This window comes from Garra rufa, chromosome 8 (genome assembly GCF_049309525.1).
Source record: "Garra rufa chromosome 8, GarRuf1.0, whole genome shotgun sequence".
In the NCBI taxonomy this organism is placed as follows: Eukaryota; Metazoa; Chordata; class Actinopteri; order Cypriniformes; family Cyprinidae; genus Garra; species Garra rufa.
Genome location: NC_133368.1, coordinates 26,291,616 through 26,317,996, shown reverse-complemented (window position 1 = coordinate 26,317,996; position 26,381 = coordinate 26,291,616). Strand labels below are relative to the sequence as shown.

At 40.7% G+C, this 26,381-nt stretch overlaps 1 protein-coding gene across 3 annotated transcripts in view; it reads right to left on the bottom strand.

Annotated features, from left to right (window-relative positions):
* The window catches only part of zeb2a (zinc finger E-box binding homeobox 2a), a 55,348-nt gene extending 38,811 nt beyond the window's left edge, over positions 1-16,537 (bottom strand). For 2 of the 3 annotated variants that reach the window (XM_073845362.1, XM_073845363.1), the window contains exons 1-2: positions 16,400-16,537; positions 15,027-15,157 (exon numbers count right to left, since the gene is read on the bottom strand). In XM_073845362.1, the coding sequence (XP_073701463.1) occupies positions 15,027-15,150 (124 nt within the window). In that variant the 5' untranslated portion in view covers positions 15,151-15,157; positions 16,400-16,537. Of the gene's footprint in view, positions 1-15,026; positions 15,360-16,399 lie in introns of those variants that run through there. The other variant, XM_073845364.1, reaches the window with a different exon arrangement.
* Positions 16,538-26,381: the final 9,844 nt, after the last annotated feature.

The window sequence follows — 26,381 nt, the reverse complement described above, 5'->3', positions numbered from 1 at the left end:
ACACTGCTCTTGTTTTTCTTCAGCCACAATCCTACATGAGGTCTGTTAAACTCTCAACACATGTATGTAGGAAGCACTAGCACACCACTTCTTCACACTGTAAGTTCAGTTGTATCAGCTCACTAGCGTCACTTTTCAAAATAGCCTTCACTGTCAGCTTCTGTGGTTAAGGTGTGGAACAGTCATGCCCTCTAAGGAACCAAACCATGTAATAGGTGAAGATAAGCAGCTTCAAAATGACACTAATGTTAATTTCTCATCCCTGTTTAAATTTATGACACTTATAATCACGCTACAGCAGGAATCTACATAGTAGGTCTGCAGCCGTCATCTATCTGTTCCAGTATACATGCAATAAAATATTTGATAAATCTACCTTGCTTGCGATGGGTTTGACTTTCAAGTTAAAAACATGTGTTTCTTCTTTCAGAGCATGTGCACAAAGTCAAAGCCAATTATAGTCTGATTAACGTGTATATATGCTGGACGAAGCATGTAATAAAATTACAATAAACAACAATACAACAACAAAATTACGTAACTTCACAAAAATCAAATGTTTCAAACTAAATATTGTTTAATAATATAATATACCAATTAGTATAAAAAAGGTAGTTTTAAGCCCACTTAAAACATGTTTGCTGTCTCTCCTTGGGTGAAATCGAATACATTTATAACATTATATTATATTATATTATATTATATTATATTATATTATATTATATTATATTATATTATATTATATTATATTATATTATATTATATTATATATAAATCAACTCAACTGTTTAATAATTTTTCCATAACCACTCTGAGTTCTGGGTTATATTTTGCAAATCATTAACAGCTTCCTTGGGGACACCTTTTCATTGGTTCCAAAGCTTTCTCCCATCTTGGCGAGGGAATGTATTTCTCAGCCAGGCAAAAAGAAAAAAAAAGAGAGAAGTATCCTAGAATTTTAGTGGGAAGAACACAGGCCCACCCACATGATGCAGGCTAGGCTGTGCTACACATTAAAGAACAGATTTTGCACAGTTGGGAAACGGGATTTATTCATTTCCCCAGGTGGAAAGAGATATTGTTGCCTCGCTTAAAGGGGCCCGTGAAACCATGAAGCTTTTATTAGAACGGTTTAATATTAATCATTCAGTTAGCTGCTATGAAAAGCAACTTTAGGTTTTGTAGTGTCACGTCCCTTATATACAACAGGACAGATATTTTCACTTGTGAGATTCAAAAAAAGCCATTTCCTACACTCATAACCCAAAAGCTAACGGACTAAGACATGAAGTGCTCGTCCAGTAAACACTCAAAGTTTGTTTGTTTAGAGTGTTATTTATTTATGTATGTTTGAGGAAGCTTCTATCGGACTCAAACCGTGGACAGTGATCAAATTTTATTTTAGAATCAAGAAAGTCACAGTTTCCTAAAGTCAGTTGTCACCATGCCAATCTAGAAGTCTGGTGAACTTTTTGCTAGTTAAGATCTAATAATAGACAACACGGCTCCACACAAGCACAGATAATCATCACGTATGAACAGCTGGATGTGCAATACAGACTTCACACAGCACTGAAGAACAGTGAGGCTGCTTATCAGGGATGAGTCAAATAATTAGCTAAACCATATATTGCAATTGCGACTTTGGTACTGTGCAGCAGAGGAAGTATAATAAAGAGGAAGTCTAAAGCTTTCTTGAGGGTGTCTTTAACCAGCAGACATCGGCAAACAGGCGTTTAGCTTTTGTTAAATGCGTGTGTGTAAGAAGATGTTCTTACCTGTGTTGACGTACAGATAAGATGAACATCAGCACCGAGGGAGAGAGAGAGAGAAAAAAGAGAGAAAATTAGTGCATACAGATTTAAAATAATGACCAGGAATAATAGTAATTAGCATTTCAATAATATTATTTACATTCCCCATTAATACACTAGCAATCAAAAGTTTTTGAACAGTAAGCATTTTTATGTTTTTTAAAAGAAGACTCTTCTGCTCACCAAGCTTGCATTTATTTGATCTAAAATACAGCAAAAGTAGAAACAATGTGTTAAAATATTTTTACTATTTAAAATGACTTGAATATATTTTAAAATGTAATTTATTTCTGTGATCAAAGTTACATTTTCAGCATCATTACTCCAGTCTTCAGTGTCACATGATTCTACAGAAATCATTCTAATATGCTGATTTGCTGTTCAAGAAACATTTTATTTTTATTATTATTATTATTATCAAATGTCAGAATTTATCTGAAATAAAATGCTTTTGTAACACTATACCATTCAAAAGCTTTGGAGCTTGGACATTATATAAATTAATACTTTTATTTAGCAAGGATCCTTTAAATTAATCAAAAGTGATGATAAAAACATTTATAATGTTACTAAAGATTTCTATTTCAGATAAATGCTTTTCTTCTGAACTTTTTATTCATCAAAAGAAACCTGAAACAAATTCTACTCAGCTGTTTTCAACATAATAATAATAATAATAAATGTTTTTTGAGCACCAATTTAGAATATTAGAATGCTCTCTGAAGGATCATGTGACTGGAGTAATGATGCTAAAAAATCAACTTTGAAATTACAGGAATAAATTACATTTTAGAATACCTTCAAATAGAAAGCAGTTCATTTAAATAGTAAAAATATTTTAAAATTGTACTGTTTTTGCTATAATTTGGATCAAACAAAGAGAGTTCTTCAAAAAACATCAAAAATCTTACTGTTCAAAAACTTTTGACTGGTAGTGTATATTTATTTTAGTCATTACTATAATCCTTAATATGCTTCATTCTACAAATTCACCATATTCAAGGCTATAAATCATTACTTATTTTGATCTCACAGGACATTTTACCAAAAATATAACACGTTTCTCCCTCTCTCACATCAAATAAAAACATTTTCTGACAGTTTTGGCTCTTGCTCTAGGGAGCATTAGAAAAATAATTACTTTTCCTTCAATTGGTTTGAATAGTAACTGTAGACATAACCAGATCTTAATGAACGACCTTCTGGTCTAGTGCACGTATACACAACTAACATGTTAATTACTGTCTGGTATTGCTTGAATCAATTTGCATTTAACCCAGATTTCCAGTTTGACAGGGATTACACCATGTGATTGCCGTGGTCAATATGAACTACCACAGACTACCTCGACAAACTGACTTTTGCCTATAGCATATTAGCATATTCTATTTTCTGATGTTTCCTAATTCTAATTACAAAACAGAAAATAAAATACACAATATTTAAAATTGAAACTATATAGCAAATATATTCTTTACTGATAACATACGTCATACGGAGTATATAATTACAACACTGTTAATCTGTGGGTAATATGCCTTCCCTCAAGCTGTTCATAACAAACCAGGCATAACCCACAAAACTATGGTCTCACTAATTCCCATGTCTCAGACATGCAAACAAAAGACCCCCTTAGACAAGAGGTATGACCCCCACCCTGGCCTAGTGGGTCACCTATTTGTGCCTCCCCGTCTTCTTTCCCACGCCAACCTCATTCTCATTAGGGCTCTGCGTTAGGGAGAGTGTCTGCTGGGGCATTAGTTTCAGGTGAACTGGTTGACATGGTGCCCCAGAAGGATTCCTCGATGTGTCTTGACCACCCACTCCCTCCCCGTCCCATCCTGTCTCCTGTCTCACCCCACATTGTTTATTTGTTTGTTTGCTTCTCCCAGCGTACTTGGTTGGCAGACAGAAAGAGCCGTTCCCCTCTGTTTCGGCAGTGACTGCCATAAACAAACGACTCATCGTGTACAGTAACACACGCTTATGACAACCTTAGCAGAAAACATGTCTACTTTTGCGTGATTATAGGAAGTCAAGCAAATGCAAAGTGTGTCATCTTAAAGGTCACTGATATCTCATCCAATTCGCTCCAGTTCATTTCAGACGAGCCTTGTTTCAAAACAGCCCAGTTCAAATCAATGCAACAGGAAGTTCACCGCGCACTGTAATGGCTCATGTCAGAGTGCCTAATTTAGGACACGGCTGAATCTCCACCCTTGCTCGAGTGTTTTGGAGAGGACGTCAGCAGACCTTCTCATTCTTCACAGAGAGGTGCAGTTATCACATAACCTGTGGAAAAGGGTGGGCGCCATCTCGGGTCTTTAATTAAAAGGGAGAGACTGTAAGCAAACTCATCCTTTTAAATGTTTACAGATGGCCGTGTGTCAACAGCTCGCTGCTGATTGCCGTCAGTCGAGTAGCAACAGACAGCTGGAGCGCGCTGTTTCTCTCAAACATTCGCCCGTAGTTATCTTATGTGGTATGACTGTTTCATGCCACTTCCTATGTTGAGAAACATTATGAGTGAGTAACTATTTCAAACAAAAAGCTGCAACTTTTGACCAAACAAGCTGCTTTCCAGCAAATATTTGTAACCAAAACATATGCTTCCTGCTCACCTCAGACCATTCTGTGTTAGTAAACTCAGAATCACAATAAGAAAAAGCAAGTCCAAAGACATTCGCCCCTGCAGTCATGGGAAATAAGTGTGGGGCTGGTTTGGGTACTGTTTATGTGACGCAAACGTGCTGTTGACAGTATGCTTAGCTGAAAGAAAAAATGAAGGTAAAAAGCAGCAACAAGTGAACAAGGGTAAATGGCTTATGCGGACAAATTTATAGATAACATTCACGGTCAGTTGGGAGGTTCCTGGAACGCTTTGGCCGATGGTTTTTGTTGGCACCGCTAATGTAAACTACTCTTCCTCGAATCAGATGAAATGGGAAATTATTGGCTGGTCCCGAACACATCAGCTGCCCTTACATGACATGGGATTGAAATACAAAAATTCTGCCATCGGGACTCTGTTCACAGCACCCGCCGCAAAAATGCAGGGATGTACTGTGGTGTATTTTTAGGGAGAACATGGAAAATGAAAATGGTAGTGCTCTCTGTGGCTTCTCAGAGCTCTTCGCCTCCAGGGACAGTAACCACCCATTCTAAGGAAAACAACATGTACAAGTACAATGTTTGAAGCAGTGACTCGTCCAACCTAAAATGAGCTGGCTTTTCAATAACAAATATCTCAGCAAAAAGCAATTCAGTTCCACCTATTTCTATTCTAATGCATTATTCTGTCAAGCGAATCATTTTTGAGATGTGACAAACTCTCTGTCAGTGTTCTCTTTTAAACATCTCTCTCATCAGACTGCGATGGACATACGCCAGTGACCGCACACCAAGCAAAGAGAAAAGTCTCGCACGGAAAAATACACTTACGTCCCATCCTCGTATCACTTATATCATTACACTGGCCCTTGACCCTACTGCATCTGCTCTCTCCAGGGGAGACGTACACAAACAGCACAGCACAACCAACGGTGCAGGTTTCTGTTTGACTGTATCAAGTCTAAAGAAAATAAAATTAACAAATCTCACATTGTGCTCCTGTGCGGTTATTTCAACAGCTCCCTTGGCAAATGAGTCAATCACCGGTCTGAGTAATCTTGTTACCTGTGAAATGCATGCATGCCACTTCTATTGGCACAGAACTGCTGAAAAGGAGGCTTAGCTCAGGCAAAACAAACTAGGCGATCGAAAGAGCCATAACTGTCTTGCTGGCTATGATTTTGTTTTGAAGGACCTTAAAGGACCTCACGTTCTGAGGAACCTTTCACGTTTCAGATACGAAACAAAGTTTTAAAGAATGACTATGCGACACGGTAGATCTTTTGGTTCTGACTCTGCAGAAAGCGCTAGGTGCTGTTGGGAATTAAAGCGCACCTTCTTTTTCTCACCCTGGCGGTTTACACCGTGTTTGCGGGGAACAATCCGTCTCACGGGAGCTCACAACATTCTGAAGCACCTTGTCAGATGCCGCCTGACCTAGTCGCTCCACACAGCACCCCGGGGGAGAGAAATAAAAAAGAACGAAACAATGACTGAGGGGTTGTGTGCAGCCAAGAGGAGAAATGAGGGGAGGAGGGGAGGTGACAGCAACAGGGAAAGAGAATGGGAACGCTCCGATGCTAAGCCCACCGCTCTACCATTTCCTCCCCCTCTGCATACACACACACACAGCCAGGCCATTGTACACCCAGGGGGCTTTGCAGATAAATGGCCGCATGTTAACCACATTTGACGTGCTGCACAAAAGGGGACACCGCGGGTCCCATGACGCAACCTGCAACAACTGAAACCCACCGCCCCCCTGCTTCCTCACCTCACCTCCTCCTCCTGCTTTGCCCATCCTAACGGAGAGAAAAAAGACATGAGGTGCACTGATTGGGTGAGGCTGGGACGTCAAGTGCAGAAAGAGGCAAGACAATTTGTCGCTAAGCTGTAAAGACTCCACAGCATTATGCCTGACTGGGCTTTTTGACCCATTGCCATGTCAGAGCAGTAACAAGCCCTGAAACTGAAAAAAATCAAACAAACAAACAAACAAACAAGAAAGTTATTTGAAAGACTTTCTGTACGTTCCCAAAAAACCACTGACTTTGTTGGAAAAAAAATATAACAATTATTAGTAATACAGTTAATATCTTTTGCTAATCTTAACAAATCTAAAGGGATTTTCAAAGCAGGTGAAGTCCCTGGACCTTACTTAACTAAACACTTCATAGGTATGATAAATTTACTGTCATCTTAGAGATTGATGGGACATTCGGGCCCCCTATGTGTCCGAATGAAGCGCATTTGTGATGACAGCCCTGCAAACAGGCCGTTACGGAGCGGAAAACTTTACTTTGAGCATTTGCCATGGACCTCTCTTCCTTTGGAGCCCATTCAGGTACAAAAAGTGACCTCTGAACACCAGAGCATGGGAGCCAGCCTTCACTTTCACTCCTGCACCCACTCTCACAAGTACGGAGCCAAAAAAAAGTGTGTGTGGGGGGGGGGGGGTGGGGGGGGAGTTTCGCTTTGCAGCGCCAGCACTAACCTTTTCAGCCTCGTCACGTCTTTGATGCCTGACGGACTACACAAAAGCACCTGCTCCATCCCCGGAGAGCTTCTTTGGTTCCCCCCGCACCAACCCCTGCTGACCTCACCGGCATTCCATGCCTTTGGGGGGCCCTTCCCATGGCTACCTCTTCCTCAGCTGCCCCCGGACCCTCCCGCAGCCGCCCCCTTCACCCCCCTAATCCCACAGTAAACACGGCAGGGCCGGCCTGTTTGGAGGATGCACGGGACTTCTCACAGAGCTCCAAGGAAAGGTGCACCATGGATAGGGCCTCGTTGCGTGGGAATGAGGGAGGAGAGGGTACAGCACCTCATTGAGATGCAAAAGGGTCACTGGCAAAGTGAAAACCTCATAAAGTGACAAAGGCCTCTCCAGGTTGATGTGGAGATGGGTAAAGTCTTTGGTTAATGCAAATTTAGGATTGGCACGATGAAAGAATTTAAATCAAGTCCTGCATGCCGTAACAGCTAAAAAGTAGTGTTATATAACTGAAGAGTTCACAGGTAAAGTTTGATCGGTTGGATAAACAATTATTCAGTGTTTCCTCCCACTTTTGTCTTCACTTTAACAAAACAACATTGTCATGGCTATTCGTGTCCATCTGTCTCTATGTGTGAGACATTAGAGAAAGAATGAAGGAAGAAGAGAAAGAAACTTTGTGTGTGTGTGTGTGTGTTTGTGCGAAAGATCAACTAGTGGATTGACAGCTGAGAGCTTTTTGTTTTTTATAACAAAAAAGTGTCTTGTTTTCTAATACAATGTGACGAGAGGAATACATTACATCCAAACGGAATTAATAAGCTTTGAGCCATCAATAAGTATTCCTCACAAAACATGTAATAACTCACTGTCTCACACCTCAAACCTCAACACAAGTATCACTATCCTTGCCTCCCTGCATTTTTGCACAAAAGCTGGTGTGTGAAGTGAATCAGCAGGCGGTGCCACCCTCGCATTACAAATGGCTTGCTCGGTCCTTCCCCTTTTCCATTTCCTGTGTACCTTCCCAAAGCATCACGTGACCCCTCCGACATCCCTAACACTCCCCTCCCCTCTCCTCCAATCGCTACCCGCCATACCCAGCCAGCGCTGCTAGACAGCGCACTAATTGCAGACATGCCAGGCTACCACCATAATAAAGCTGGGGGGGGGGGGGGTGGCATGGCTTGCTCATTTGCGAGGATGGCTGAGGAAGGTGCCACACATGAATATTTCATTAGCTTTAATTGCGGAGGAACACTTTCTTTATGGCAGTCTCGCCAAAGAGGCCGCCGCTGGTAATAACGAGGCCTGGCCCATTGTAAAACTTGAAAAGCCGATGGCATTAAGACCTGTGATTTTGCCAGCCTGAAAAGGTGGGTTCAGTTGTACCATCTGGATCTGTGGCACACATGGCAATTCAATCCCACCACTGCTTAGCAATTGGAATACAATTAAGGCCTGACATCATTCACTTACAGTAGACCCTCAGGGCACTTTGTACATCTAGCATCATTCAGTCAGGTAATTGACAACTTCAGCACTTCACAGCCAAAGTCAAGTATAAACAGACCAAACCCAGCTGACTTAAATTGCACACTCTCTGTTAAATAAACTTTACTTCACACACCTTTGAACAGCTCGGATTCCCTATCATGAATAAAAGCGCTGACTGAAGTGTGCAAAAGACCCAGTCTGTGCTAGCATCTCATTTGTAGCGACCAGAGGCTGCTTTGACGGGGCCATCAGATCCAATCCTCCTGAGTGCTAGCGCTTACACTAAGGAAGAGGATCATTTAGCCCAGGAATGTAAAGCACAGGACATCCTCCCTGATAAGGAGCAGGCATGCCTTGCCCGAGGTTGTGGGCCAGGAGTTATCGACTTGAAAGGCAGCAAGTCAGCACTACACTTAGGCCTTGGCTTCTGTGAGCGGAGAGTCTCCTCATTACTTTAATTGCTAGACCTGCAACCCTCAAAAAAAGTTATGCCCTGTAATCTCAGACGAGAGCCCTGCTGGTGGACGGTCGGAGGAGCAGTAAAACGGAAAAGGCAGAGCTCGGCGACTGCTTTCAAAACCTCACCTCAGATAATGATAAGACACGGTGGATTCAAGGAACGACGGGGAGCGAGGTGCTACAAACGTGGTCTGTCTGTGTAGAAGGAATGCTGTCAGGACTAATTCCTCAGTACTGTTCATTTCCTGAGGTAGCAGGTTGACATTTGCTTATGACAGTGCCCGCAGCCCCTCTGTCCCAGGCAAGTGCTGGGAATAGCACATACCACCCGTTCACACTTTGGGATCCACATCTGTGTCATAGGAAGATGTCAGAGTCCAGTCCTTTTACTTTCACTTTTATGTTGCAAATGGATGACTGAATAAGTATGTGTTTAGATAACAAGGCTGATGTAATTACAGCTATTGGCCCTTCCAACACAGGCGCGCATGTTTAGTCTGATCTCGGAGCAGTGCCTGTGACTGTGGGTCAGAATGAAAGAGGCCATTACACTCAAGCTAATCTCTGAGAACAATCTATTCCAATTACTTAACCACCGTATCACAGGCCAACATCTCCCCCCTCATCACGGCAAAGGGAAGATATGCGCCGACAGACGCAGCCTGTGTTTTCCTAGCAGCTCGGTGAGGGGAAACCTTCAAATGCAGATGACTGGCAGCAAGGCCACAGCCCATGGACACAGACTCTTTGGGCCTGTAATATAGATCTGGCATTAGGGCGGGAGCATTGTCAACGGAGTGGGCTTTAAGAGGCATTCACCCATACATGGGAGGTCTGGGTCCACAGATGTCATGACACCTTAATCCACCGATCCGTTATTGATTGTTCCATGTGTCTGTGACCTTGCCGGAGGTGTTCCACTAATCAAACAGGACATGTCCATGTGAGTGCGTACGGTGTACGTGTGGGCTTTGTGAGAGAGCATCCATATGTGTAGGCAAACATAAGTCGGACTTGAGGGAACAATTAACTGTGATTCCCGACTGTCGAGAAAAGGTGAAAAATAGAGGGGTTAAATGCATAAAAAACAACTTTTATCAAAGGCTTATCAATTTTTATGCACGTTACATTCGCAACAACACACAAACACACATCCTGGTTGAGCTTAACCTTAGTCCCATTCATTATCACCGGGACTGTTGTTTCTGCTGCCTGCAGTGACATACCTCATTATTGACCTTGGTAAATCCTCGCTGTTTAGGCTAACGGCAATTCGGCGCCACAAAATGTCACAGCGCTACTCTGCACTCACTCATGAAGAAAATGTGCACATGGTTAGTTAGGGGGAAGACGCACAACAAACTCTGTCAGTCACCTTGAACCGCAAACATACACGTCCGCGGCTGAGCACCTTGAACAACAACAGATAGCTTGTAAAGTACAGCCTCTGACTATGGAAACATTACACGCTATCTTGATCGCCATGGCCGGCGTGGGTGTGTTTGGCACTCTCGGGCCAACTACCCACACCCAACGTAGCGATGGACTGCATAAAACAAGAGCTCTGGCATTTGAAGCTGTATCATCTAGTAGAGAGTGGGAGAGCAAGAGAAAAGAGGAGGGAACAGACTCACTACTGTGAATTGCCCATTCCGGTTAGTCACAAGTGACACAGGACTAACGAAGCCTCCGGTGGTGTTCTCCTGTCCCTCTTAGCGGTGACAGATGTTAGGAGAACAGAGTCAGATAAAGCTCTCTGCACTAGCTTGGAGAAAGAAAAAGAAAATGGGGGATGGGCTCGATGTAGCTTAACTTGGAATAAAAACACCATAGTAATGCCACGGTCAGACAGTTTCCTGCCACAAAGTATATGGGAATCTAAGCATCTCCTAGCAAATATTCCAAAATATCACAAGCTTCTGCAGGAGCTACTTTTTGAATCGCCATATACCGATGTACTTTTTGGCGGATGCTCCCGAGACAACTCCTCCACCTAGAACCATCTAATCTCTCGCGTCCAGAGAAGAAGTTTGAGGCACACAATGGGGGCACGTCTCTACACTAATGTATGTTCCCTTGTCTTTGGTAGATAGCAGACTACTTTAGCTTTAACCAGCCTCCCTGGGCCACCAGCATACAGCTTAATGCGATAATACGGCCGCCCGGTGAAGCATTAGGCCTTCTGCACCCCAGCAAACAAAGGACCCCCTCTTTCCAAGCAGGGTCCGTCCCCTCCCCAGTGTCCATAGGTGTTTGCTGAAGTAAATCGGCCTAAATCCTGCACAGCTTGGCCCAGCTGAAAGGGGAGGGGACTTGAATGAAGGTGTACAGATAATCTCCTTTTCTTACAAACAAAAAAAAGTCGAGGGGGGAGGGAGCGAAACAGATAAAATTAAGAATTCATATCACATGGTGCATTTGAGTATTCTTACGTTCCCTCTCTCTCTCGGTATGCCTGTGGATTTGCATTTGTGATCCCTGACCTATTGAGGTACAGGGGGAAAAGCGAATGAAAGACTAACACAATAATGGATGTCTTGTCTGTCAGTGAAAAGGCACAGGCGTTTGGCCCCTGACTGGATGTTTTGTCTCACTTCGTGAAAGCGATGGACTGCTAGAAAGTGTCGGTCCTGAGAGTGGCATCTGTCCCGCCACCCATACAAATCCATGGATCTCTAAAGACCAACGTCTCGTTTCTCTTATCTCTGCATCTGGGTCGTTGGCTTATCTTGAATATGGCAGATGTATGGCAACTTTAGGGCTGGGGTGGGGGGAAACAAAACATAACCAACAGGAACTAGTCAAAATGAGTGAGCTAAAATGAAGCGTGTGATTTTGCTACAAAGTGACAACATAAACAACTAACACCTAACGTCTGTCGCAGCACTTTAAAAATGGATTCTGCATAGTCTCAAGCACTTGTGATATTTCTTTTGGGCCCATAAAACAATCTGTTGCTAGCCCCTCCATTCCACTGGCCTCCTGCTCCCCTCCAATATACACACACTAACTTGTTTTCTCTCACTCAATTCTTTCTAACCTTATCAGTGTCTCTTTTTTTTTGTCTCTCAAAGTCCCTCCCTATTTTCTCTCTCTCGTCTGCTGTTCAGCCGTTAATAGTTCCAGACTGGCATCCAGTAACATTATATAGCCATTAGTGAGGACCCCGTCCCTCGGCTGGGGCAGTTGACCAGCGTGGGTAGCGTAACCAAGGGAGTTTAACAATCGCAAAGAGGCACCAAAGTTATGTCACTCTACCTCTGTACCTCTAGCTCTAGATCATAATTTCCACCTTTTCTCTCCTCACTTGCTTGCTCTTGCTCTCCCTTTCTCCTTTCTCTCTTGCGCTCTTTTCATCTCTGGCTTTGGGATGCTGAAAGCGAGAGAGTGGCCTGGCGGCAGTGAAAGGGCTGAATTGTGATTAAGAAGGAGGAGAGGAGCTCCTTTTCTTTGTTCTGCCCTCGGGGGTGTTTACTGAGGGGGTGTGTGGTGGAGGAGGGAGAGAGGGAGTGAGGGAGGGAAAAAATAGAGAGAGGGAGAGAGAGAGGGAGAGAAAGAAGGAAAGGGGGTGGCTGAAACATGGCATAGCAGATATGAAAGGCATTCAGGTCAGCACAGATGATGGTACTGCCGGAGAGCTACTTGAGATTGGTGTGTACATGTGTTTTAGAGAGCGAGACCTCTATTTGTAAATGTGCAAATAATTAATTGTAAAGAATTTATGTTGCTTTTTTTTTTTTAAAAGACGCATTTAGTAGGAAGTGGTTAAAGAAGGAGGGTGAAAGGTATCTGCCGCAGCTGCATTCACAATGGCCCGGTTGTGCGCGATACGTGCCAAAGACAGTACACTAGACACCCTGGTACTGCCGATTATAAGAGCATGCCAATGAGATGCCCCAATGACAAGCCATTGTCTTAGCGCTTTGTCTCGGTGAACCTGCTAGCCTCTTTATGCCATCCGAACAAATATCACACAATGTTCCTTTCATAGAAACAAGTGATTTAATCTGTTAACTGCTGTGACTCAATGCAGTGACTTCTCACAAAGGCTTCTGATCGTTTGTATTAGCAGCTCTAGCATCGGTTTCTAAACAAGCCAAAAAAACAAGAATGAATCACAAAGAAATTTTAAAGTGACAGCTGTAGTGCACATCAAAGACAAATTATGCCTAATAACAGGAAAAACCTGAGAGAAATTAAAAACCAATGCGACAAGAAGTTTACAGCGATCTGTCATTAAAGAGAAATTGACACACAACAACAGAACCATGACAATCTATAGAACCCTGCAACTTTATAGTCTTGCGCCTCTGACAGTTTTGTCAAGCTGGCCCTCACAGCTGGATGTGACGTGCTGTGAAAAAAAGGGGGAGGTTGGGGGTGTGGGAGGGTAAATGACAACCACAACACAACTGCAGCCAGAGAGCGGATCGAGTTTCACATAGGGCCTAATGTGACCTCCCATTGGGCCCTCGAAACAGCGGGGTGGGGCCGCACTGTGAGAGAAGAGGACCTGAATTACAAACTATAAAAATACATTTGGATTCATTATTTAACGAATTTGTCCTTTTAATATTCACTAACATATTTAAATGGGGTAAAAAATTATATTTTAATTACTTTACTGCATTAATTAGGCAATAAAGTAAACAATCAAATTTAGACATTCAGTAATACATTGTAAAGGATAATTTAAAATAATAATATAACCTGCTGAATAATTCTACGCAATTATATGTATGCATAAAAACACTGCTTTGAAACTGAAAAGCATTCATCTGCTCAATATTATAAATGTGTGTTTTATTTACATTATTTAGGCTACGTTTACATTATAACGGCCTGTTAAGAAGATTCAAAACATTTTACTCAACTCAAGTTTTATAGCTATCGCTCGATATGTATTATTTATCTAGTCCAACGTATTCTCCTCAAAGACATTTCTGTCATTAAAAATAATAGAAAGTATAGCCACCCCAAAAGTTAAATAAGTGAGCAATAATGTTTTGCCCAAGCAAATGTTTTCAAACAGCATCTGAAAATAATCTCAACGTGGTGCGTTTCTGTTTCAATCCGAAACAAGAGAATTACTGATTGACCGCTTCACTCATTTTTGCCCTTATCTGAAAATAAGTTTCAACCCATCGACTTTATTTAGTGTCATACACTCCGCGACAGCCTACTTTGATTTTTATAAAATCAATAGATCGCGTTTAATAAAGTATCGAGGTCAAACATAGCTAACAGAGTCCGGGAATATGTGTAAATGCTACTAGGCTACCAAAAATAACCAAAGCAATATTTACATTTATTTACATAAAACACAAATTAGACAATATAATTAGAAGTGTTCCGATTAAAATAAATCTTTCCCACTTACAAAAAATATATTTATTAATAAGAAAAGGACAGAATAGCGTGAGTGATAGTCTTAAGATGTTTGAAGATGAGTTTGTTTTTCTTTGTGTCTAAAATGCTCCTCAGGCCAGTGCTATGGCACCAGGACTTTTCTTTTCGTCCTTTTTCCTTAGGATTCCAACTAAAACATTAGTCACTTAAATTTGCTTCAATTATGTCTTCAACACAAACCAGAAGTCATGAGTTCAATAAGTCACAACACTTGTGACCATTTATAAATTAAGAAAGTGACGAAAAGTGTCCCAACACATAACCTGTAACCGTACAGCAGTACTTCACTCCTTTGCAACTTCAGCAAAGACAGAAGTCCATAACAAGTTTAACTGTAAAACTAATACAAATCACAAACAACACTCAAAACAACTTTCTTAGGCATTTAAAGGTATTTTAGAGCCGTATTGTGTTCAGGGGAAGACACGCGAGCGCGCACGCACTCACACACACACATAACGGTTTTGTGCTGTGAGATAATAGACGCTCACATCTGAACTCTCTCTGTAACTATTACTCTGTTACAACTTAAACATTTCCACGGCAATGAAAACACTTTAAACCATTAGGCTTAAAGCTTAAGCACACAAGAGAACAGTTTAGCCCACAGTGTCGCTGAGTTTTCCGCACTCTTCTGTACAGCGCTTCAGTTGACAACGCGCAATCTCACCTAAATCCAACAGTGTTTTAAAGACGCGAGAACAAGCCGGAGTTGAGTTTTTCGCCATAAGTCACTTTCTTACCGTTCTTTCTCCTCGGGTTGGCCTGTTTTCTCCTCTTACACCGGGGACCCTCCGCCATGATCTCCTGCTTCATTGATAAGAGTGGGTCAGATGGCAGCAGTCCGCATGGGCTCCGCTCCTTCATCCAAGATCTAGCAACCAACACACACACGGCAACAATTGGACTCTCAGGGCAGGAAGGAGGATGTGTGTCGCTCACAGGAGAGCAAATGATATTTGGGGGGTAGAGTGACTGAGAAGTCCGAATGAAGTTATCCAGGAGGGTTTGTTTAGAGGGACCGTGAGCGTCCTGCGCGTCGTCTGATCTTTTGAAGTGTGTGTGTGTGTGTGATCGGACAGCAACGCGTGAGTGCGCGAATGAAGGGGGACGGACACACCGACACCTTCAAGTCACCATAAAGCATGTGCTGTGTGAATAGAGCATTTCATAGAATGAGAAGCTATGAAAGTTTTCGGCAACTTGTGTTTAGTGGAAATGCTTTATGCAGTTTGTTATTTTTTTCCCCCTCTTTCTGTCTTTAAGTTATATGCATCTAATTCTGTGGGCTACTTTCTTTGTGAGTCTGATAGATGTAAATATTGACTTCGTAATTTCTGTTGCATGACTTATACTCATTGACCGAATTTACTTTTGCACGGAATTGTCATTAAAACCTTGTCAGTTTATGTTTTAAAATATAAGAGAAACAGTATTTAGTAAGAAATGTTTGCTCATACCTATTTTCCTTTCCTTTTATTTTTTAAGGAAAAACACACACGAAAAGACTCCAAAATATTATTTGCGTACACTCTTCTAATAACTGCTTATAATACATCTTACAATTAAAAGCTGTAATTGTCATCTTATCATAATGTAAAAAAACTGCTGAATTGTGCAGGAGAATCTTTAAAAATAACACTGAATCCAAGCATGATAAACAAACCAGTAAAAAAGCTACATTACCCTATTCACGGCTAATTTGTGGATGCTCATGACAAAATTAAAATGTTTTTATTTTTCAGCTTATTTTTGCAATCAAATATGTTTAAGTATTTAGACTAAAAGTCATGTACCTAATATCTAAAACAAGACTGAAGAGATGCGGATCAGAACAGGGTTCCTATGTTGTTGTCTAACGGGAAAGCATCCGTTTATGAGAGACGCGTAAACATGCACTAATAAATTTAACGAGCGACATCATCATCATCATCCTCATCCCTGTGTGAAGCTGCCGGTGTGTCAGCATCCGTGAGTCGAGCGCACCTTTCTCACCTGCGCCCGCTGAAGCCAAGTTGATTGCAATCTCGTATTCGGGAGGGGGTTAAAAAAGTCAAATAGGGTGTATAAAAAGCATCCACAAGGACTCAAGTACACACGAAACAGGCTCACCTACCCGATTCTATATGAAAATTCCCCAAAGAGCCGGCTAGAGGGGAGGAAAACGCCACAGAGGTGTTTGGAGCGCTGAGGAGGACTCTGCTCTATAATGAGGGACCGTTATTCCTGATGGACAGGTTTGGACTGATCTCTGTGAGCCACAACACGGAACAAACCTGAGGACGCACTGACGTGTTCCGCCTCTTCAGATGACATTTCTGCGCTCTCTCTTTTACTTTTGCGCTCCGAGACTCTGACACACACGCCACCTATCTTTACACGGCGGGATAGATGGAGAAACACTGAGGTCGTCTGATGAACCACATCAGGTGCTCGCGTCTAGCGTTCTGCAGCACAGGTGGGACTTTGGAAAGGTGAGGCGGTGGACATTCTATCCTGCAAACGGAACAGAGCAAGAATGGTTACAACTCGAGAATCGACTGCATGAGCTTAAGGAAGAGGAGCAGAAAAGATGCACGAGAGGCTGCCGGTGCTGCACTGATCTGACAGGTAGCTCACCTGTGTGCGGTGCATGTGTGCATGCGCGCGCTCTTTCACCTGACATTTCATTGTGACGTCTTGTTTTTGCGCGGTGGTGAATGTTGCATATTTGCACGCGTTTGTTTTAAATGTGATTCACTGTATGAAATGCGAAGTGTTCACGGGCTCCAGGGTGCACAGTGCAATTAAAAGTGATAGTGAAGAGACTTTATGTTGGATATTTCAAGCCAGATCTGACGACTTCGATGCAGCGGGCGAACAAGAATGATTTATTTCTACCAAAATCTCGATATTTTTATTAATCAGCCTTCTTCAGTCCTTAATCTTTCATTTTAATACAGCACTCCGTGATTTATTAAAGGCACTCTGATTGGTACACTGTGAAGAAATTTACCATCCCTAAATTCACGCATTTGTTTTTTGTATGGATTACTAATTGACCAATAAAATGTCAGTGCTGTTTGATGTACTCATTAAAGACCAATTGGATTTCACTGGAGGCGTTTATATTAATCGATGCATTTTATTTATACATTGCTTGAGCATTGCGCACTTGCTTCAAAAATCCCTCGTTGCTCATGACGCATCTAATAATGATATTAATAATGATGATAATAATAATAATATGTATTTAATTTTTTAATAAATTGTTAATATAATATTAAACATGACTCTTTTTTGTCCATAAAACATGGGAACACCAGACGCCGATTTCACTCTTTTTCCCTCTTCATGCATTTTTATTTTTATGAATGTGTGTTTGTGCCGCTGCAGAGAGTGGCGTGAAATTGGATCATAGTCGAGAGAATAAAACCCTAACCCAGAAATTTATTTGTGTCGATTATTTTTTGTATTCTGAGACACTATGACCTATTTTCTGGAGAAGTAAACGAAAGAATCGAGTGTAACAAGGACGGTGCTCAGCTAACCGTTCTGTGTGTGCTGTTGTGTCAATTGGCAGTAGAAGTTCTGCTATTACTCATTCACTTTGACTGGAATCAGCTCCCCTCGCGAGATTTCTCACTAATACATTCCGAGGATAAAACAGCATATATTCAATTCCTGATTCTCCAACTGCCATTCACAATGATAGAAACCAACGTGACCTCATATTCTTACGTTTCACCCACATACTTCTGCTCCCAAATGATCCCTTTGTCTCATTTATAACAAGATTCCTCTGCTCTCTCCATCGTTTGCCCTGAATTTAGTTTTATTAAATTGTTAGGACTTAATCATTACTGCTAGTTAGATATTTGTTTTGGCATCACTGAAAAAAAAAAAGGAATGTCTTTAATAAATTCAGATTTAATCAATTCTGTCAACTACTGAATAAGTGTGAAACCAATGAGAACAAATCAAACTATCACCGCATTTACAGAGAGCAAAACTTCCTGTTTGCATCATCAGTCTGGGGGAGTTTACTGCTTTCAGAAAACTTGAGAGCAGAGAATTAAATCCTGTCTTCACCCGATAGAGCTTAATTAATAATGTTTGACAGGACATCAGAGACCACAATCATTCAGATGGAAAAAGTCAAGGGGAAGACACCAATGCTCCAAGTCTTTTGTAGCACGAAACAACTACTTAGGCCTAATTGTGCCACAAAAACACAGAACACAGACTGCTGACAAAATACCTGTGGGCGCAGGATGGAAAGAGGGAAGTTCTGCCACATCATCTGCAGCACCATTAGCCCCTCACGTAGACGAGAGTGACACGGTTTAGTCTAGGCAAAGTTAGTTTAAAATCAGCAAATTCTTGGAAATATAAAAGAGAACTGAGAGAATGAGTCAACAAAAACCTGAGGAAAGGTTTACCATACTGTGACCACGTGAGCTCCTAGTCACCTCCCCAACAAACCAACACACACACACACACACACACACACACACACTGTTGCTTAAGTACATCTTGCAACACTGCAAGAGACACAATCTCTGTCTAAACTACCCACCAGGGTGAGACACTGGAAAAAATGATATTTTCCCCCCAGACGATGCATTTAATTAATATTACAAGTGTGCAGTCTGACACCGTCATGAACAGGACAACTACTTCGGAATTTCTGACTCAGATTTTCTTTCATAACACCTATGGTGTTCCTCTATCCCATATTTTCATTGTCACCGCTCTCGGTCCATCAAGCTGCACCCGTTCCACCCCCTCTCTGTCTGGGCCGCTCCACGTCTCAGGACAATGGCAGTCTGCATGTGGCGAGGGTCTTGCCCGACCTATTGTCAGTTTAGCATGGGGAGACTCTAGGTGCAGGTTAAACGAGACTGGGGCCCTTGATGTGCATGCAGACGGACACAAACATCCCTCCCCTGTGTCCCACAAGCATGACCTAATCCAGCTACAGCCGCTGTCAACATAAACACATGACTAATCTGAGTGCATCTATGGCAATAATACCGGTCTAAGTGGAAAAGAGAAGAGTGGGGGAGTGCTGCGGCCTAATCCTGAGGGGGGAAAAGTACAGATTAATAATAGACCTTGGAAATATAACACTATTTTGGGGAGGGGAGGTCAGGGCTTGGTTTCACCTAAAATTGAGTGAGTGATATGCAGGGGCATATGGTTGCTCTATCAGCTTACAAAATAAAGGAGGATTAGTGCTTTTGGACGAGGTTCTGTGGCGTGATTACACTCGTGTCTTAGACTTGCGTTAAGGGGCTATTAATTGTGTAACGATCTTGACCGTGTTTGTCAGAGGCTTATAAGTCATGTCTTGGGCTAAAGCAACTTTTCTGAATGAAAAGTGAGTGCATAAAGGTCTATATGCACTTTTGCGTACTGTGGTTTGTTGAACTGAACATAACACAGAATCTTCGTTCCAAATCTTACAGTGTGCAGCAGGACTGTGACCTCCTGACCCTCTCTGAAAGACATCAGGACCGCACAGATGGGAGGCACACCTTAGCCCCTGTATGATTCAGTTTCGTTCTGATTACTGCTTTAATATGGTGCAACAGCTCTTTTCCTGACCAGGTTCCTGTTTAGAGGCCTTCCTGTAAATGTCATGTGTTTCCATGAATAAATCAGACTTTATGACTACACAATTGCAGAATTTCTGTGTACTAGAACTTGCTTTGTGTAACTTAATTGCACAGTCAAAATGTTTGCTTTTACTTTCTAAATTACCCAAATAATATCATACAGTACACAACAAAGGTTCCATGGATGTTCAAGGTTCTTCATGGAACCATCGATGCCAATAAAGAAATTTTATTTTTAAGAGTGTACACAGTATGTTTTTGGTTGTAGTGGCTTGATGGTAAATGTATAGAAACCTGTTTCCACCTAATAAAAGGTAATTGTGAGATATGTTATAAAAAACTAATTGTAACCTATAAAGTTGCATTCCGACATACAATACCAGTCAAAAGTTTTTGAACAGTAAGATTTTTTTATGTTTTTTGAAGAAGCCTCTTCTGCTCACCAAGCCTGCCTTTAATTGATTTAAAGTACAGCAAAAATGGTCAAATTTTGAAATATTCTTAATATTTTAAATAACTGTTTTTCTATTTGAATATATTTTAAAATGTAATTTATTCCTGTGATCAAAGCTAAATTTTCAGCATCATTACTTCAGTCTTCAATGTCACAGAATCCTTCAGAAATCATTGTAATATGCTGATTTGCTGTTCAAGAAACCTTTATTTTTATTATCAATATTTAAAACAGGTGAGTACATTTGTTTCAGAATTCTTTGATGAATAGAAAGATCCAAAGATCCGCATTTATCTGAAATAAAAATCTTTTGTAACATTATACTATTCAAAAGCTTGGAGTCATTCAAAATTTAGCAAGGATGCTTCAAATCGACCAAAAATGATGATGAAGACATTTATAATGTTACAAAAGACTTCTATTTCAGACAGATGCTGTTCTCTGTTCTATTCATCAAAGAAACCTGAAAAAAATCTACTCGGGTGTTTTCAACATGAAAAAAATAGTGAATGTTTTTGAGCATTAAATCAGAATATTAAGTAATAATGCTAAAAATTCAGCTTTTAAATCACAGGAATAAATTACATTTTAAAATATATTTAAGTACAGTTATTTTAAATAGTGAAAATATTTCAAAATGTTACTGTTTTTGCTGTACTTTGGATAGGCTTGGTGACCAGAAGAGACCTCTTTAAAAAACATAAAAAAACTTACTGTTCAAAAACTTTTGACTCATAGTGCACAAAATCAAAATGTACATTTATAAAGCCAATTTAGAGCAACAAGGTCACAACTATGAAATAAAAAGTCATACTGCAAGATATAAAATCATAATTAAGAGATAAAAAGTTTAAATTACCTTCTTGAATTTTTTTAATCTATGGCAGAAATGGGTTTCTATAGTGACATCAGCTATTTCCGACATGATCTTATGAATTTTTATTTGTCATATTCCCACAACAACCTTCAAATAAGCAAATGATGTACTGTACAGGATGATTCAAATAGCATTATGTCTTTTACTCTTAGTGCTTGTTATGTTTTTACCCATAGAGCTTCAGATTTGGACCCCCCACAGCCTACCGGATTTGGACCCCCCAGCACGCACAGGAGTATGATGTAGTGGGTTAAGCCAAATGATACATTTTACTCGCCTGTGCCCCACTCCGATCGCAGTAATTCCACCCATCCATCTATCCCACCATCCCTCCATCCTTTTCTCTCTACCCCTCCTCCTCTAATACATCTTCAGATTAAGGTAGACCAAATGTCACCACTGGAGATTACCGTACCTAGTAAGCTATTAACATTTATGGCCCGTGGAGGGATTAGTATACCTAGCTGGCTATTAGAGTCAGAGGTCCGGCGAGCGAGTCGGTGACTAATGTGAGTGTCACAAGCAAATGCAGCGCAGTCTGGGCTGAAACCCAAACTTCAACACCTGTCAGGAGTCAAGGGTGTTTGCTGTGCCTCCACACACCTGTTGTGGGTCTATCAAACCGTGGGGCCCGCGTGATTCGTGCCAGGTGGTGACATTCAGATGCACGTTTACACACACACATGCAGACACGCATACGCACATGCACACACTCACATGCACAATCATGAGCTCCCTGACAGGATGCCTAACATAAGCTGTATCAGTAAATCCCTGCCACAACACACCTACGCTCGATTTTTCTTGGCAGATGATGTCAGTGGAACAAGACAACTCCTTTTTTAAACCAAAAATTGTTACTTTTAAAATTTTAGAATATAGAAATTATCTAATTAAACTAAATTGAACTTTTCAAAACACTGATTTCAATGTTCCACTAGTAAATACAAACTAAAATGATCATCTTTTAATATATGATGATAAATAACTATCAAAGCAAAGACTAAAATGCAATTAGGTGGGTGAATGCTTTGTTTCCTCTATTAAAATCAAATGCATTCACCTACTGTGGAAAATATGACATCTTAAATGTGGATAATGCACAAGGTGCAAGTTACAACAATGAGACAGATACTACAGACCACAAGCTGGGCGGTCTAGACGTGGTTGTCCGACTGAGCCGCAGAATGGTCATCAGTGCCAGAGTGGCTGAGCAAGAGAGTCTTGATCATTCTTGGTGACTCGAAGGCTGACAATGCCGACCTGAACCGTGGCAGCAATATACAGTAGACTTTTCAGCTATGAACACGTGTCTGGAAGTATATAATTATGATATATAAGAAAATTTACTATAAAATATCCAATGCACAAACACATTTTGCTTGCAATTAATTATATCTGAATAAAATTTTTATTCTGAAACTTAACTAATGTGTTTTACTGACCTTTAGTTCTAACTGCAGGAATTCATTCACATTGGGAACGCTGGGATGGAATAAAAATCTGCCACGTTTTCCTGGAAAGAAAAAAATTCAAATGCATAAAACTTTTTTTTATCTCTGGTACATGGTTATTTTATTTTCCATATAACTAAATTTTAATATGGTAATCTGTCCATGTCATGGAAATACAGTTAATATCAGTTAATAATAATAACCAGTTTCTGTTTAAAAAAAAAAAATCTTTTTTTTTGAGGCAAAGTGCAAACCATTAGTGTTCACCTCAATGAGTCAAACCTAGCTCAGCATTGTTCTGAAAACGAGATGGGCATTTTCTGTTCTCTTCATTCTGAAAAACAAGAACAGTGATGTGAGGGGGAGCCACACAAGCAGCAGATTTTGCAGAGTCTTTGTCAAGAGCACATCAACAGTCTGCAAAGTTCAGTTTCAAAGTTGAAAGCATTTTACTTTATACATAGCTCTGGTAAAAGGTTTTTAATTTTTTTTTTTTAAATATTTAGATTTATAATGATTTAAATTCATTTAAAATAAATATGATTAGATAACTAAATAAATATTTTATTTAAGATAAAAGAGGAAAAAGTATAAGCAGTGCAAAGAGAAAAACACAATTGTGCATATCAGCAGGAAGTACAAAAAAAATAATAACCTGCCGCGATAGTTCTTGAGCAGAAGTAAGTGAACTAAAGCGCTGAAGTGTGCTTCAAAGGTCATGATTATGTGGAAAAGGTAATGAAACCTCTTACTGGAAAATATGCAATGATAGCTGATACAGCTGAACAGACTGTCTAATTGTAAAGAAAGCATATAATTGCACTGAAATGCTCATGAGCCTGAGCAAGGGTCAACAATCTTTATAACAACTAGTTTCATTTATTGATTTTTTCTTGTAATCGCTGTCCTATTGCAGTAATAATAGGGTAGAAATAAAATTCTCAGGGTAATTGACTTAATAAAATAAGGCTTCTAGATATGTAAGACAAGTATATGTTGTATTATCAGTTTGACAGGGCGATTTATTGGACATTTCTGTAAACTAGAGATGCCCAAAAGAAAGCCAAAGTTGGCCCGAGATGACCTTTGACATGCCAATGGACACTTTCAATTCTAATTTATCTATTTGTTTTAATATCTTTCCATGTGCTTATCACTCATTTACCTTTGTATGTGGCTTCTGACCAATGAGCTAATCATTAGAATAAAGGCTGATTTTAAAAGGTCTTTACATTTGTTCACAATTATACTGGAATGCAACAAAATTCTAAGTAACATCGGTTTTGCTTTCATAATTTGCAAAGTGACAACACATATCAAAACTCTAGTGTTCAATGCAAAAGTGAAAAAAGAAGAACATGATCCATCTTTGAAAAGTTTCTTTAAATAAGTTACAGTAACTTCAACCTCAAGGGAAGCCATTATGAATAGGTTGAGAAATTAACATTCATTTCACATTCATATTTGACAGCTATTTCTCTTTTAAGACGAACTAGCAAATAATTATAAACCAGACAACAAATTTGCCTCTGGCACGGCTGACTGCTAAACCTGCGCTAATGAAGTTTAGTTCATGTTGTTGTCAGTTAAAGGACAGAGGTAAAGACAGTTGAGAGAGGAAATATTCAAGTAATATGACTTCAAGTGACACAGAAGCCACAATGAGCCCAGAATCGTAATCAATGGTGCCCAGAGTGATGTGTCGAGCTCCTGTCAGGCAGACAAAGAGACAGGCTGTCAGGTCAGGGCTAAATTTACTCTTGAGCTGGTCTCTGGTGTTTCCTCAGGCCTGTCATAGCTGCCCTCAGGTTTGCCGATAAAGAAGGCCGGATACTCAAGTGTCTTGACAAGTCTGACAAAGCATAGGAACTGTAGGTTGGAGCATGTGTGTGTGTGTGGACAGCGTTGGTGCGCAGTGTCCCTGAGCTCGAAAGAAGAATGATACAGGAAATCTGCTCTCTCCAGATGTACTGAAAGAGCATGGAAAGCCATTTGTCCTTCTGAACATACATTTATAAAGCTCACATATTTCCAAGAACCGCTGAGACTGTAAGCACCTGTGATCGATACATCGATACAAGCACAGCACTTGATTATCTCCAGACGTAGTTGTGGTTGTTTAAAGAGATAGTTCACCCAAAAATTTTAATTCTGTCATCGTTTACTCACTAGCATGTGGTTCCAAACCTGCATGACCGTGTTGTATTTAGTGAAACAAAATTCTACTCAGCACGGCAAATTCTGAAAAATATCTTAATAGTGCTTTTTGTCCATACAATGAAAGTCAAAGGGGTCCAGACATCTTTTAAAATAGCTTATTTTGTGTTCCAAAGAAGAAAAAAAGTCAGGTTTAAATACAGTTTTGGAATGACACAAGGGTTAGTAAACAATTTAGTGGACATTGTTGTAAACCAGAGATGCCCAAAACAAGGCCAAAGTTGGCCAATGATGACTTTTGCTTTGACCTGCCATACCAGATCATAAAAACATGCCACTGATAGGATACTTTCATTTCTAATTTATCTGTTTGTTTAATATTTTCTTGTCTTTTTTGGCACTGTAATGAAGCCCTTAATCAAGTAATGTTCATTTTGTCTGACATTTTTTTTAAAATTTAGTCTTAGTCCTGTGTCAAATTAGTTATTATCATATTTAGTCAACCTTGTCCTGTTTTTGTTTAGTCAAGTTTTTAGTCTAGTCTTAGTCAGTGAGTACGTTTACATGGACAACAATATTTTAACGCGATTAAGACAATACTCTGATTAAGAAGCAACCATGTAAACTGATATTTTTGATTAATCCGAAATTAAAAGTCATAATCGGAGTAAACGCAAATCGAATTAAGACAGGTGGAGTATTCCTATTTTAGTCGCATTATGGAAGACATGTACACACCTTAATCACACTATTCCCCTTGTGTAGGACTTTTCGCCACATTTTGCGACAGGATACCACTAAGGGGCCGTTCACATGTCGCGCCTAAAAACGTGTGGAAAACGCTAGGCGCGCCGCTTTCTTCCTTATCAACAAAGCGCTCGGGTGCTTGCGCTCCGGAAGCGTCTGCCGTTTCTAAGCAACCATCAGCTGCGCTCTAGCTCCAAGCCTATGTGTCTCCATGTAACCCATGTACCATGTCTCCAAAATAATGGGGGCTTGACAAATCATAAAGTTCAAGAAATCCCTGGACCACAATGATGAGCTGCTCCTCCATGTTTCTGCTTAGGTTTCAATGTAACGGAAAAACGTGAGGAAGCTGATTGGTTAGTTCATGTCACATGACCTGCGGTGGGCTTGCGACATTCTGAAAAGTTGAGATGTTTTTAAATCGATGCGGCCAGGACGCGCCTGGAAAAAACGAGCGCGTCGCACCGCGTGCGCGTCGCGACCGCGTCGCTTCCAATATGCGCGCGCAAGCCGCGCGTCTCCATTTGAAATAACGAACTTGCGCGCGCAAAAGACGCTTCATGTGAACGGCCCCTAATGCTGCGTTCCATGCAGGATTTTGAGCTCGTAAATCACGTCTTTAAACCACGACTCAGGACTTTGTAGGGTTCCAGGAAAGTCACGCCAAGCATTTATTATTTTTATATTATTAATAATTTGATTGCAATGTTATATTGTCCTAAACTATTTTTCCACCATGTGCCACTTGCATAAACACCGCACCCCTAGAGGCTTTATTGTTGTTTCGCGGGCTATGTCACGCCAGAACT